The 16,062-nt window shown below is 26.9% G+C and overlaps 3 protein-coding genes across 3 annotated transcripts; 2 read left to right on the forward strand and 1 right to left on the reverse strand.

Annotated features, from left to right (window-relative positions):
• Positions 1–3,567: 3,567 nt before the first annotated feature.
• On the forward strand, positions 3,568–3,723 carry PmUG01_07037700 (conserved Plasmodium protein, unknown function; the record flags this gene model as incomplete). The annotated part of the gene is made up of 1 exon (XM_029004126.1): positions 3,568–3,723. One exon carries the CDS (start codon positions 3,568–3,570, stop codon positions 3,721–3,723), a length of 156 nt encoding a protein of 51 aa, XP_028860847.1.
• A 2,260-nt stretch (positions 3,724–5,983) lies between these two features.
• On the forward strand, positions 5,984–12,764 carry PmUG01_07037800 (protein kinase, putative; the record flags this gene model as incomplete). The annotated part of the gene is made up of 16 exons (XM_029004127.1): positions 5,984–6,310; positions 6,600–6,770; positions 7,052–7,325; positions 7,683–8,169; positions 8,373–8,526; positions 9,190–9,309; positions 9,537–9,636; positions 9,789–9,939; positions 10,305–10,493; positions 10,595–10,674; positions 10,813–10,899; positions 11,076–11,148; positions 11,308–11,392; positions 11,770–12,015; positions 12,100–12,179; positions 12,677–12,764. 16 exons carry the CDS (start codon positions 5,984–5,986, stop codon positions 12,762–12,764), a joined length of 2,712 nt encoding a protein of 903 aa, XP_028860848.1.
• A 1,188-nt stretch (positions 12,765–13,952) lies between these two features.
• On the reverse strand, positions 13,953–15,864 carry PmUG01_07037900 (monocarboxylate transporter, putative; the record flags this gene model as incomplete). Its single annotated transcript, XM_029004128.1, has 2 exons — positions 13,953–15,580; positions 15,792–15,864. The coding sequence occupies 2 exons, from the start codon at positions 15,862–15,864 to the stop codon at positions 13,953–13,955; spliced, it is 1,701 nt and encodes a 566-aa protein (XP_028860849.1).
• Positions 15,865–16,062: the final 198 nt, after the last annotated feature.

A 16,062-nucleotide genomic window follows, 5' to 3' on the forward strand; every position in this document is an offset into this window, starting at 1 on the left:
TAACATATTTTTCAATGAAAAAAAAAAAAGGAAAAGGAAAATTTATAAACTTTTTCAAGTATTAATTATATAACATTAATATTTGTATTCATGCAGTTCTATATAATTACATATATATTTATATAAATACACATGTACTTATGCGCACATAAATTTGTATATATATATATATACATATACCCACGGAAAACAAACTTTCCTTTTTGTTATCAATATTTTTTTTGGTGCATGCTAATTATTTTTGTAAATCCCATATTTTACTAACAAGCAATTATTATTATTATTTTTTTTAAGTTCGATTTTTAACCTCTAATACACATGTATATAGATATATATATATATAAATATATATATGAGTTTACGTAAACAAGTATATTATTTATATTTTATTTATCGTTAAAACTTGTATGTATTTTTTCTTTCTTTTTTTTTTTTTTTTGCAATAATTGTGTTTTTGTACTAGTAACTTGTATTGGAAAACCCATGATTTCATAAATATTGAAAAAAATTATACGAATTTATATGCATACACACAATATATATATGGAAAAAGTATTAAATATGAAATAATATAAAAAAAGAACAGTAGGTACTATTTTGTCATTTTATTTTTTTCCTTTTTTCTTTCTTTTTTTTTTTTTTTACCAAGGTAATAGGAGATTCACGAATTTTGTTCATTTTAATAAAAATATGTGAGCTTTGTGTTAAGGCAAAAAAAAAAAAAAAAAATATAGTACAATTAATAAATAGTAATTAGAAAATAATAAATACTAAATAATAAGTACTAACTAATAAATACTAAATAGTAAGTACTAACTAATAAATACTAAATAGTAAGTACTAACTAATAAATACTAAATAGTAAGTACTAACTAATAAATACTAAATAGTAAGTACTAACTAATAAATGCTACATAATAAATACTAACTAATAAATACTACATAATAAATACTATAAAATAAATATTAAAGCATATAAACAAATGATAGAACATAAACTAACAAAAAGTAATTATATCTAATTCAATATTAAAATAAGAATGTAAATTTTAGGTTTTAGTCTTTTGACATATCATTAATATTATGCACACACAAAAAAAAAAAAAAAAAATTTTAACTTTTTTATGAACTTTAAATGGAGGAATAAAAATATTATTACCTTAAAGAGGAATTTTTTATATCAGTGTTTTGTTGCTTGTTCAATTTGTTTTTACTAAAGGTATAAAATACTTATATATATATTTATGTAAGTATATACATATTTGTAGGTGTATATATTCACCTTTGTTCTTTTTTCTTTTCGTTTTGCTTTTTATATTCGTGAGTTTCACTATTAAGCGAGTTCGTTTTAAGTAGAAGCCAATAAAGTATTTTATTTTATTTTTTTTCCTCTTCACCAGTTGTATTAAAATGGAAAAAACAAATAAATGTTAAGTGTGTACTGTTCATCATACTATTGTCAATAAATATGGAATAATTACAAATAATTTCGTAATGAGTTTATTTAAATGAAGAATAATAGAATTTTAAAAGGTTTTATTTTAAAAAAGAAAATTGGTGAATAATTATATATATTAACACACATATATAAAAAGGTACAACTTAATAAAATAATACAATCATTTAAAAGACTTTTTTTTTTTCTATTTTTTTTCTTAAATTTTACATATAAAAGTGCTTCTCCTTGTCGTACTTCTTTAAATGATACATTTTTTTTTTTTTTTTTTTACTTCTCAAAAGTATACATTATATTACTATAAGGAAGAATAGTATTTCAACCAAAATGAAATATTAAATAATGTAAAATTTTTCTACATTGTTTCATTTATCATTTGAAATAAACATATATATTAAGGATTATTATTCACTACCTCATAAAAAATCATAGATATGTATTTAGGAGGATCCCGTACATATATAGCATTCATATGATATGCTTTTATTTTATTTTTTTTCTTGTTTTGTTTTATTTTTAATTAAATTGGTAAAGTATTTGTAAAATACAAACAAACATTTTATTTAAAAGACTATTTTTACGCAGATCATGAGTGTAAGCATCACTGTTCGTATTTTATTCTAATTTTGTATGGTTTGAATAATGATGAAAATAAAAAAAACTAGCTTGAAAGCAGGGTGTTACGTGTTATATATATATGTGTATATATAAGTGTATACATTAGTGTATATATGTGTACATTTTGTTATATTGTGTATATATGGTTATATTGTGTAAGTAGATTTCTCTACGGCTCCCGATCTGCATTATTATTTCTTTTGAAGTTGGCATAAATATTAAAATATATTTCCCCTTGTTCATTTCTCTAAGTTAACAATATTAATGTACTAAATTTAAAAATCGAACGTTTAATATTTTCTTCAAACCAAAAGGAAAGTGCTTAAGAATTTGAAAAAGAAAAAAAAAATAATAATGGAGTAACCACGCATTCATGTACAATATATATTTATATTCATACTATGAATGATAATTTTCTTTGTATCCTTTCCAAATAGGTACTTTTAAAATGACAGTTAAAAATGCATTATAAGTTTCTGAGCCTTGTTTTTTTTAATAATTATATTAAGTTTATACATGTACTCAAGTATTTGTACATGTATGTATATATCTACGTGTGTATATATATATTATAAATCTATTTGCATACGCTTGTATCTGTTAGTGTATATAAATATTTATGCATATAAATAATTAATGCATATAATGCATATAAATGCGCACAATTATATATATATATATATATGAAAACAGTAGGATATTCTAAAATTTAAATTAGGGAATTTTTTTTTTCTTTTTTTTACATTGTTGCAATTTTTTACAAATCCTCGAACGAATGTTCTATATATATGATTTGAATATTTTTTTTTTTTTTTCTTTTTTTTTGTTAGTAATTTCACTGTTACAAAATTTTCACAAACAATTTTAATTACTGCGTTACGTGGTTAAAATAAGTACATATATATTAATATACATAGCTATTTTCCCATTTTTTTTTTTTATTTTCAAATATCAGTAATTTTTAAAACGTTCATTTTTACACCTTCCAATTTGTTTGAAAAAAAAGAAAGAAAAATGCATATTGAACAAAAAATATGCAGAACAATTTTTCACAAAAAGTAATCAGAAAATTTGCAAAATAGTGTAATTAAAAAAAAAGTACCATCACAAATTTAATAGTAGTAATTTTTAATTTTTTTTTGAAAACCATTAGAAGGAACCATTTATTAAACATAATATAATTTTATATACGTAGTATACACTTACATGTATATATATACTTATATATACATATGTATATGTATATATATATATATATATATATATATATATATATATATATATGCACAACTTTTATGTGTATAAATTCGTGTTGATGTACAATAACTTCGTTGATTAGCTTTTTTTTTTTTTTTTTTTTCCTCCCAAAGTATGATATTTCTAAATTTTATATCATAAGTTATTATATAAATGCATTTGTGTGTGTGCGATAAGCTTTAAGTTCATGGTGTTACATTATTTCAGTTCTTCGATAAGTTAAAATTTTTAACAGAATGATAGGTACAATTTTTTCAATTTTACTAACAATCATAAAACTATGTTTTGCCACCTCACCCATAATATGTATTATCTTGATATTTGTATTAAATAAAAACAATGTACCGGATGATAAAAAAAAGAAATCAGATTTCTATTTTGAAGTAGACTAACTGTGAACGGTTCTTATGATATGATCATTTGGAAAAGGAACAGAAATAAATTAAAAGGAAAAAGTTGCACAAGTAGAAAAAGAAAGGAAAGAAAAGAGGTAAATAGAAGAGGAAAAAGGAAGAGGAAAAAGGAAGAGAAAAAGGAAGAGGAAAAAGGAAGAGAAAAAGGAAGAGGAAAAAGGAAGAGGAAAAAGGAAGAGAAAAAGGAAAAGGAAAAAGGATAAGGAAAAAGTGAATTTATAACTATAAATACTGATATGCGCAACAAGGAAATGTAATAATACATTACTAGTACATTTTACCTTACAAGGTCAGGTAAAAAATTAAAGAAATATTTTTTAGCTAGCTATTTTTAAATCGGGAAAAAAAAAAATGCACATATATATATATATAAAATAAAATAAAAAATTGATACAACACAAAATGGTGAATACTTAATGACATACCACAAAATGGTGGGCATTTGATGACGTTCCGCGAAAGGGTGAGTAAATATTGAACATACCTTTTGAATTTTTTAACCAGTACTTAACAAAATAGAAAAAATATTAATGACAAATGAAGCTAATTTAATTGTAAACATGTCGTTAATCTATTATTTGGAAAACATACAATAGGAACAGTTACCAGAGGATAGTAAACTTTTTGTGTATTTTGCATTTTTAACTTTTAATATAAAAATTATAAATAACATGCATAAATAAATGTTGTTACTTTCATAAATAAACGACAGAAGAGGAAGTACAGTACATTTTCCATTTCTTGCACTATCCCTATGTATACTAGCATTTACATATATGTTTACGTTTACATTTACATATACATATACATTTACGTTTAAATTTGCATATATGTTTACGTTTACATTTACATATACATATACATTTACGTTTAAATTTGCATATATGTTTACGTTTACATTTACATATACATATACATTTACGTTTAAATTTGCATGTATGTTTACCTTTTTTTTTTTTTCCATCACTATACCCGAAACATTTTTAATTTTTTGTATTAAGGAAAACTTTTTTACATACACCTTTAACAATGCATTTTAAATCCTAGTGTATGTGAATACCTAATACATATTTGACGTCTTCATTTTAATGTACTAGTATGTGTAAATAGACATATGTATAGATATTTGTAGATACATAAATAACACATCAAGTTGTTTTTTTTTTTTTTTATTTCTTTTGTTTTAATTATACTTCTTCATAAATATGAAACATTGTCGTGTGAAATATATTTATAAAAGCATGAAACTTCTTTTGATTTTTGTCACATAGATAAATTATAAAATCTTTGTCTTACTTTTGTAATGAAGGGAAATGTGTATACAAATTCGACGCATTTTTCACCCAGGAATAATATGAATGCGTTAATACACATCAATCAAATTCATTCCAATTGAGGGAAATTCGTTTTTTTCCATTTCCATTCATTTTTTCTTTTCATTTTCCATTCATTTTTTTTTTTATTTTCCATTCATTTTTTTTTTTTTTTCCATTCTTTTTTTTTTTTTATTTTCCATTCATTTTTTTTTTCTTTCAATTCATTTTTCTCTACTTCAATTCATTTTTCTCTACTTCAATTCATTTTTTTCCATTTCATTCATTTTTTCATTTTTTAAAAGAAAAATAAAATGTTAAAAAAGATAAAAACGTATTTTAATATTTTCATTATTTTTACATAATTTATGTAAAACGAACGCCAACATAATTATTGCTCAAGAAATATTACATATATGTATGTTTTACATAAATTAATTTTTATTATTATGATAAAAATGAGTAAAAAATTTATTAACTTTTTTTAGAAAAAAGGAAAATTTTTAATTTTTAACACAAAAAAAAAAAAAGGAAAAAAAGTAAAACACCATTTTAAATATAACATTCGTACTAGTCTCTTCTTATGAAACTGTAGCAGTGTGTACCTTATTAAAGCTAATTTTGTTAACTATATTTACCTTTTTTTTTAATATAATGTTTTTCTACATGACTAAAACATGTTCTTTTTGAACGAATACGCTTTATAAATAAGTACGAATTAAAATTTTATCTGCCTCGTGCAGCAATTATAAAAAATATGTAAAAAAAATAAAAATAAAATGAATAAACAGTCGAGTAGATCAATAAAAAATCGAGTAGATCAATAAATAAACGAGTAGATGAGTAAATAAACGAATAGGTGCATAAATGAACATATAGATTAAAGAGTACTGCAAAGATTACTACTGCTAATTCGTTTTTAAAAAATGAAAAATAACTCAAATACGAATGTAGACAACGTTGTTCGTAAGATCACTGACGCTAGTTGCAGTACCGATGTAAATAGTAATACTAAGAGTAGTACCAACGTCAGTTGTACTACTACAACTGGCAATAAGAGTACAAACACAAATAACAATAATAAAAGCACAAACAACAGTAACAACAATAAGGAAAAGGGGAATATATTAGAAAATTTAAAGGAAAGCCAACTAGAGACTATTAGAACTGAACATGAAAATAATAAGAATAATGGAAACATACAAGAAACTCATGCAGATCCATCCATAAAATTAAAATCAAACCCAGAAAAAGTAATAGCCATATTGTTAAAAAAGTGGAAGAAGATAAAGCTACATTGAAATACAAAACCAAGACAAATAAAAAAAAAAATAAAGCAAGATAAAAAAAAATAATAACAATAAAAAACAAAACAAAACAAAATAAAGCAAAATAAAATAAACTAAATAATGCATACACGTTCGCAGTGCGCGTCATATTGTGCATTTTTAGCTTCACTTACTTTTCGCCTACAGTTCACTTGTGTTTCTTATTTTATTTCATTTTATTTTATTTTATTTTTTTAACTCCCCGACTTATCAGATTGAAGCAGGAGAAGACCAAGTTAATAAAAATGTTTGTTTATTTATTTCTGATGATTTAAAATTAAGAAAACACAATCAAGTAGTAAACGATTTTTTAAAAACATTATCTAAGAATTCTTTCAATTTATATTTTCCCAAATTTTCAAATAGTTACAACGAAGTCCCCAAGGTAAACCCAAGATGATAGCTATTTAGATAACTGACACAGTCTATAGCTTACTCTTTCAATTATTTCGTTCATCTCTCCATTTATGGCTTCCCCGTATATGCATGGCCACGTGTGCACATATGTATATATCTTGCATGTATGTATGTGCGTATGTGTGAATGCATGTTTGTATGTACATGTATATATATATATATATATATATATATATATATATATATATATATATATATATATATATATATATAATATGTATATATCTTTTTTTTTTTTTCCCTCTTAAGGTCCTTTTTCTGCTAAGCGGAGACACGGGAGACATCTTAGTGGCCTTGAAGTATTTAATTGACAACATTGATCAGATAAACTTTATAATTTTAAACTTTTTAAATAAATTAAAAAGAAGAAAGATAGTGAAAAATAACGAAGTAATTCTATATCTCATAGACTTTGTACTAAAGAAATTATATGAAAGCAACTTAAACTACCGGTATAAGAAAACACAAATTTTGGATTTTTACGATAACTTGGTACATACTAAGAAAACATTCTTCGAATCAGGTATACATATATATTTATATATATATATATATATATATATATGAACAATTCATTGTTTTTTATTTTAAAAACTGAGGAGAGATAAAATATAACAATGATAATAATGCTAACAACATCACAATTAATTTGCTCCTATTTATGTTGAAATGTTTTACTATTATTAAAATTAGTAATATGTGAAAAGGGGTATTCTAAACGTGGTCTATTTTATTTTGGAATATCGCTCTTCTGAAGTTGATGTTCCATTTGTGTGGGCATGTTTATCCTAGTGATTGCCCATCCATGACTGCTCACCTCTGACTGTTCATCCATTCAGTACTTCATTATGCGATATGCATATTGTCCAAACCCTTGTAGGAATAATGAACGATGCAATTGTTGTAAAAGACTTAAGATTAATTTACTTTTACAAACACGATATCAAAATGAAGAAGGAAAAGACCTTCATTAAAGAGAGACCTCCACATAATAACACTGTGTACATTAATAAGGAATACCAACATGATGGGACTAAAAACTCAGTTAAACAAAATTTTGTGATAACAAATGGGAATTACGGATTAAACTACAAATTTGTAGAAAAAAAAAAAAAAAAAAAAAATTTCTGTGGTGAAATACTAACACCCAATTCGTATTTTGGACTATACAACTACCTTAAGGAAAAGACCATATTTGATAACAAAGACTCTGATATATTTTCTTCCAAGAAAAAATTGTTCTGTAATATTAACAAGTGTATTAAGAAATACATAAAGGACAAAAAGAAATGCAGTAAAATAGAAAGCGATATATGTAATTGCATTTCCAATGTGATTGTGAATATAAACAGCGATGCGAAGCTATGGTAATATATATATATATATATATATTTATTTATTTATTTATTTATTTATTTATTTATTTATTTTTACAATTGTAACACTGCACTATTGAAAGGAGCGTCATTCACTCGCATGGAAGCATAACTGCGTGGCTGTATGAGTGTATGACTGCATGCGCATACCCGTAGGCCTACATTTACGAATCGACATTGTGTAAATTTTGCAGGGAAAAGATCAATGCAGCAAAGAATGAGGTGAAGAACGTTAAGAGTATTTTAATGAAAATTAAAAAAATTGAAAATTTGGTGGACAGGTTGATAGAGCATGACTATGAAAATATAATAGTACATGAGGAGAATGTGCAGCAGGAGCATCAGCAGGTGAAGAGGAAAAAGAAGAAGAAGAAGAAGAAGAAGATGGAAAAGGAAACACAGAATGAAGTGGAGAAAGATACGAAGAAAGAAGCGGAGAAAGAAACGAAGAAAGAAGTGGAGAAAGAAACGAAGAAAGAAGTGGAGAAAGAAACGAAGAAAGAAGTGGAGAAAGAAACGAAGAAAGAAGTGGAAATAGAAACGAAGAAAGAAGTAGAGATGGGAAAGGTAACATGCCCTGGAACGAATGCAAAAGAAAGCATAGAATATGATGACACAAATGAAACGGAGAGTAAGTCAAGCGAAGGAATTACCCAAGATTGGCAGCAGAAAGAAAGGGACTACATTAGTGTAACAAATGTTAACTCGGAAGAAAATGCAAAAGAATTAATCAGTTCCAACAAAAATAGCAATATCGTTGTTAATGGTGAAATAAAAGTAGAAGCAAAAAAACAAGATGAAGATAGTATAAACAATAACCAGAATAGGAAATCAATAAAGAGGAAACACAAAGAAATGGAAGAAAAATGTTTAACGGATAAAAATAATGAATTACTACTTAATACGTCAGATAAATGTATCTATCATAAAATTCATGAAAGAACTTTTTCTGAGATATATGCATCTGAGGAAAGAAAGAAAAAAAAAAATAAAAAAGCGAATGGTAATTCAGAGGGCGAAAGTGAAAAAGAAAGTATAAAAACTTGTTATTTCGAAAATTTTCATTTTAATTTTGTTTTACTTGGGAGTATAAAGAAAGGGTCCGACAGACATAAATCTTTGCTATTCAAAGTAAAAACTCTGTGTGAATACACCAAAAAAAAAAAAAAAATGAATAGCTTAGAAGATAGGCATATAAGTAAATAAACGTTCGAACTTTAGGGTGAATGTATTATAGCACGTATTGACGCAGATCGTACGTACATGTAAACATAAATATATATATATATATATATACATGTGTGCATTATGAACTAAATTTTTTGCCCTTGTTCCTTTACCCCTAAATTTCCTTCCAGGTACTGTGTGATGCGCTGGTTATACCCTGCAGATTTGTTCGTTATATAAAAGAGAAGCATGTTAAGTACTTCAATCTTGTCTTAATTCCATCCGTTCCCGGTATACTTTGCACAAGCGGGTTGTTTTTATTTTGTCTTCCGCTTTTTGTTCACTTCACTTTGTTTATCCACCCCCCCCCTCTTCTTACCTGTCTCATCTGTTATACCCCTTTTTTTTTTTTTTTTCTTTTCTTTTTCATTTTCCCTTAAAAGAAAAAAAAATCCCTGAGAGTATAATACCAATATTTTGGGAGGGTAAACCCAAAGCCAAGACGAATCTAAATGCGCAGACCAAAGTTACTATTTCTACGTTTTTAAATAGCATAAAGATAAAATTTAAATATATCGACAATTTTTTCTTAAAGTAAGAGATACAAGCAGCGCTGGAAGTAGCTGCAGTGGTAGAAGTAGCAGTGGTAGAAGTAGCAGTGGCAGTAGTGATAGCAGTGGCAGTAGTGATAGCAGTGGCAGTAGTGATAGAAGTGGCAGTAGTGATGGCAGTATCAGTAGTGATGGCAGTATCAGTAGTGATGGCAGTATCAGTAGTGATGGCAGCATTAGTAGTAGTATACCCCTCTTCTCGGTCATCCACTCTTGTTGACTTTTTTTTTTTTTTTTTTAGCTTTGTATAAGAATACTTGACAAAGTGGCTATAATTTTTGTCTTCCTTGTTTTTTATTTACCTCATTTGACGTTCATCTTTTCTTTTTTTTTTTTTTCCTTCTTTAGGGTGTGGGAAAACAGTAACGAACTTATAAATTTAGACGACTATTTTATTTTTAACAAAAAGTTAGGAACGGGTGGATTTGGTGAAGTGTGGGATGTATCACTAAAAAATGAAGAAAAATACCATGATTCTTTTTTTTTTTTTAGTATAAAACATACCTCGAATTTCGCTCTAAAAATAATGGACATAAAGTAATATATATAAACAGCTAGACAAATAGTAAAAAAAAAAAAAAAAAATATATATATACAAAATGAAAAACTGGACTTTTTAAATTTTCCTTTGTTTATAGCGATTTTAACTTGAACGAGTCTGTAGTTATGCGGGAAAAGGCCCACAAGAACGTCTTACGAATGTACTGCGTGTTTAAGGGTAACGCTCCGGTTTTTCCCCTCACACATACGCACATATATATACACGCTTATGCATACAGACATATATATATACACACATATTTATACCCCCATGTATCTGTGTATGTGTATGCATTTTTTACCATTCCCGCTTCAGGCTATCAGATCCTGATAAATAGACAGCGTAAGGAGGAAAAAAAAGTATCCCTTTGTTTCCTTTTGGAATTGGCCGATACGTCGTTAGGTATGGGTCTTGCGTGAATACTATGTGTATATATATGTGTATGTATCCATATATATATGTATGCCCATATATATATACTTATGTCAATATTTAAGTAAATCTATATATTCCTATACTCATGTATATGTGTATGATCACCCCTACATTACCTCAACTTTTTTTTTTTTTTTTATCAGAAAAACTTTTTTGCAGTAAAAATGTAGCATATAATCTCAACTTCGTTCGTTTAACCCTTTTGGAAATAGCCAAGTAATCTAAATGACAGCTATTTTTATGTAGGATTATGTAGTATAACAAGCATACGTACATACAAACGTACACACGTACATACATATATACACATATATGTTAATATATCCTATTTTTCTTACATACGTTGCCTGAAAAACGTATGCTTTTCTTATTTAGTGTAATGTCCTTTATGCATAAGCCGAACATAAAGCAAGAATTTTTCATTTATCGTGACTTGAAGCCCGACAACATTCTGATAAAGGTCCATTATACGCTGCTACAGTTTTATCTTCTCGTTTTTGCTATTCGCGTATCACTGCATCTTTTGCGTTTTCGCTTCTTCATTATTTTTCGCCCTTTTTTCACGCTTATTGTTATATATATATATATATATATATATTTATCATTCAATCGCTTTATCGTTTTATCCCTTTATCGCTTTATCTCTTTATCGTTTTATTTCTATACCGCTTTACCGCTTTACCGCTTTATCTCTTTATCGCTTTATCTCTTTATCGTTTTATTTCTATACCGCTTTACCGCTTTACCGCTTTATCTCTTTATCGCTTTATCTCTTTATCGTTTTATTTCTATACCGCTTTACCGCTTTACTGCTTTATCGTTTTATCCTTTTTAAAGGGTAAAGATATACTCATAACCGACTTTAACCTGTCGAAGAAGGTCAACCAAGAATTCAAGTATTTGATGAGTCAGTGTTGTGGTACTCAAGGTCATTTAGCACCAGAACAAAAAAGTGTAGGGTACAGTCAGACAGTAGACATTTGGGCTTTTGCAATTGTTATATCCAAATTTTTGAAGCACAAGAATTTTCACTATTTTTCCCATAACGAATACACTATAAATCTGAAGCATTTCGAAATTCAAGTAAGGCGACTAGAGTGTGTTGCGTCGTAGCACACATCGCTTTATTTATTTATTTTATTATTTTTTTTTTTTTTTTCGTAACAGGACAAGTTTTTGATAAACCTGCTGTTAGCTTGCATTGATAATATCCCCTTTATGAGACCATCTTTTGATGAAATTTCTCAGTAGGATATTTGAACAAGAACATAAATAGTTACATAATATTTTGCTAGTTTTACATATGCACACATATGAACATTTGAAAAAGATATAAGAAATTATACTTGGCTTAATTCGCTTTACCTCTTTTCATAACATGCAATATGCACTACAAACTACACAGTACAATTACAAATTTGGGCTTTTACTTTTCTCTGTGTTGCTCCATATGCCTTGAAATATAACAAAATAAAAAAAAGAAAAACGATTTTTTTAATTTATGTTTTTCATTCATTTTGGTTTGACTATCATTTTTTTCATTCATTTTGGTTTGACTATCATTTTTTTCATTCATTTTGGTTGACTATCATTTTTTTCATTCATTTTGGTTGACTATCATTTTTTTCATTCATTTTGGTTGACTATCATTTTTTTAATTTATTTTCCTTCTTTTTTCCTTTTGTTTTTTCCTTTTGTTTTTTCATTTATTTTCATTTTTCTTCCCATCTTACCCCCCCCGCAGGATGCTACTTAACGAAATAATAAGGAATGAGCTCGAAAGATATGGTAGATTAAAGACGATGAAAAGATACGTTAAAAAAAAAAGGTAAAAAGTTTATTATTTACCATCTGGTTAATAAAAGGAAAGAAAATAACAAAAAGAGGGCCCCATTTTCCATTTTACCTTGCATGAGCAGGCGAGTTTCCTGTTTACCCTTATTGTATGTTATTCCTCCCTGCTATGATCTTTTCTACTCAATGCATCATTTCCATTGACTTTATTATTTTCCACCACTGTATCAATTCACCCCATTTCGTTATATTTTATCCAATGCATGTTTTCTCCTTCATTATTTTTTCGCCATTTTTACGAACATTATTATTTTCCATTTTGCGTGCACATTGCCAAGCGGAGCACACCACTGTAACTTGGCACACTGAAACTGGAAGTTAACCCCAAAACAAAATGAAGTACTTTAAAATTTTCGAATTGATATAACATCATTTCGAAGTAATTAATTAGTTGGTGCAATTTTTCGAACAACAGCTCTTTGCGCTAGTCAAAAGAAAAGGAGAAAAAAAAAATAAAAGAGAAAAATGAAAGAAAAATTTTAAAATTCTGCAAAGTTGTTTATTTTAGAAAAAAAAGAAAACCTTTCAAATTTTGCAAGATTGTTTATTTAAAAAAAAAAAGAAAACTTTAAAAATTTTGTAAGATTGTTTATTTAAAAAAAAAGGAAGATATTTCAAATTACGCAAGATTATGTATTTAAAAAAAAAGAAATTCTTTCAAATTATGTAAGATTGTTTATTTTAAAAATAAGGAAAATTTTTCAAATTCTGCAAAGTTAGGGTATTTAAAAAAAAAATAAAATAATGGTCACAACAGGTATGTTCAAATATACATATATATATATATGCATACACGTATGTATATACGTGCATATATACATCATTCACATTGCGCTTTAAAAAAGGTAAGTCGTTAGAGCAGCTGAACGTGATACTTAGACAGGTGCATACGTAAAAAAAAAAAAAAAAAAAAAGATACAAAAATAACAAAAAATACGATATAATAAAATATTATATAATATAATACGATATAATAAAATATTATGTAATATAGTACGATATAATACGATATAATATAATATAATAAGATAAAATAAGACATACTAATGCAGAGATCATCTCTTCACGATACGTGGTAAGCCTATGTGCTTGGTCAAATGTGAATTAGTCACTACTAACTGATAACTACTCACGCGCAGGGTGTATATGGTCTAGTTTGGAAAAATCTACGACTTGGCCAGAATAAACATCGAAATAGTTGATAATAACGAAATAAAGCCGAATGCCGCGCTTAGACACCTTAGTGTAAATAAATTATAACATATATGAACAACAAAACTACACAAAAATGTATTTGCTATTCTAGTAGTATATAAAATAGACATATTCAAAGGGAAATGCTGTTCCCCATATTTTTTCAAGGTAATAATAGGGATAGTTACAAAACTACCCCCAATACAAAAATAAAAAAGAGCACAAACAAATACGTATAGAACATATATATGTGAAATAGCTGGTAGTAGAAAGCATGCAAATGTTATAGAAATACCTAAAAATAATAAAGTAATATTTAATTTAAATTTATCATATATTGTACCCCATATTAATCTACCAGCTATATTTGATATGCTATTTATAAAACTGCCATTTAGAGTTATTAGTTTGTCCTCTACAGATGTGTAAGTAATACCTATTATTTTCCAGTACATAATTATAAAATTAATATAACAATTAAAAAATACGATAGAAATCCATAAAAGAATAAAAAAAACATCTTCTGTGCACTTTTTATTGTAATATTTGGAAACATGATTATCTGCATATATATTATTGAAATTTAGCAAATTCGAAAAAAAAAAAAATTTTTGTTTCTTCATATTATTACAACTATTATTTACTATTAGATGTTCCTCACTTTCATTGTGCAGATTTTCCTCCTTGCCGTTTAATGCTCCATCATTTTTTTTTTTATTCTTTTTCTTTTTAAATGGTTTGGCAAAGTGGTAGTTCCTATTATTATCTCCAACGTTACTACCTCCAATGTTACTACGGCCAACGTTATTACCGCTAACATTGTCGTTGTTTGTGATGTAGTCCACCCCATTTCTTACTAAGGTGCTTTCCCCATATGCGCTATTTTTACCCTTCCCCCCCGTTAATGAAATGTGTTCGTTTCTTTCTAAATCAGTTGCATCCCTCTCTACAGAATGTATGTTTTTTATTTTCTCTGAGTGATTATGCTGTATATTAGTAGGACTATTATCCTCTTCACACTTTATAGTAGCTAAGTAACCACCCAAAGTGCCAAAAATTAAAAATATAATGGACTGGACAAAAAGTAGATATGGCACTCTATTTAAAACATCTATATCGTCAAAGTATAATTCTTTAGATCCATTTTCTTCTTTCACAGGTAATACATTTCTTCTATTTATAAGTAATGTTTGTAATGGACAGTACATGAATGGACTTAATGATATGGCTGATATGACAATACCACTTATTAATCCTCTATTGGTTTTAAAATGTTTATATGCACATGATAAAGGAATAGTAAAGCATATACCATATCCAACAGCATAACAGAAGCCCATAAATAAACACAATAAATAATACGAATGCGCATATATAGATGATAAATAAAACGATAAAAATGTAGTGAAGCTACAAATTAGTATAGTCATTCTCTCTCCTAACTTCTGTTGAACTACATTTCCTACAAGCATAGATATACCAAGTGTTATTACTGTCAACTCGTATATTAAAGAAACACTTTTGTATGTTACATTTTGTCCTTTATGTCTCAGGTAGGACGTCAGGTAGATGTTAAGATTTCCATATGAATTTATTATGCCTGTTCAGGGGAAAAAATTAAGGTGCACGTGTTTATGTGGACTAACTAAAGTACACGTATGAGCATGAGGATGCGCATGTGCATCCTTTTACAGGTTTTTTACGCCTACGTCTACACTCGCTTATGCTTTTTCTTTTACTCCTACGTATACTCTTTAATTTATTTTAATTTAACTTTATTTTATTTTATTATTTTATTTCTATCTTCTAACCTATATTCAGATTATACAAAAAGGCGCCCAACAACACAACATACGGAACAACTCTTCTTGGCAAAATATTCATCATGTTCCAGTGAATCTGTATCACAGTGTGCTTGCTCCCCCCTCAAATGTAGCTACATATATATATATATATATATATATATATATATATATATATATATATATATATATATATATGTGTATTTATGTACGTATGTATCTATGCTCTTCTCCGCCGTTCTCGCACTTTGCCTGTACTTACCTTTTTGTAATTATACAT

This window comes from Plasmodium malariae (assembly GCF_900090045.1).
Source record: "Plasmodium malariae genome assembly, chromosome: 7".
NCBI classification, from domain to species: domain Eukaryota; phylum Apicomplexa; class Aconoidasida; order Haemosporida; family Plasmodiidae; genus Plasmodium; species Plasmodium malariae.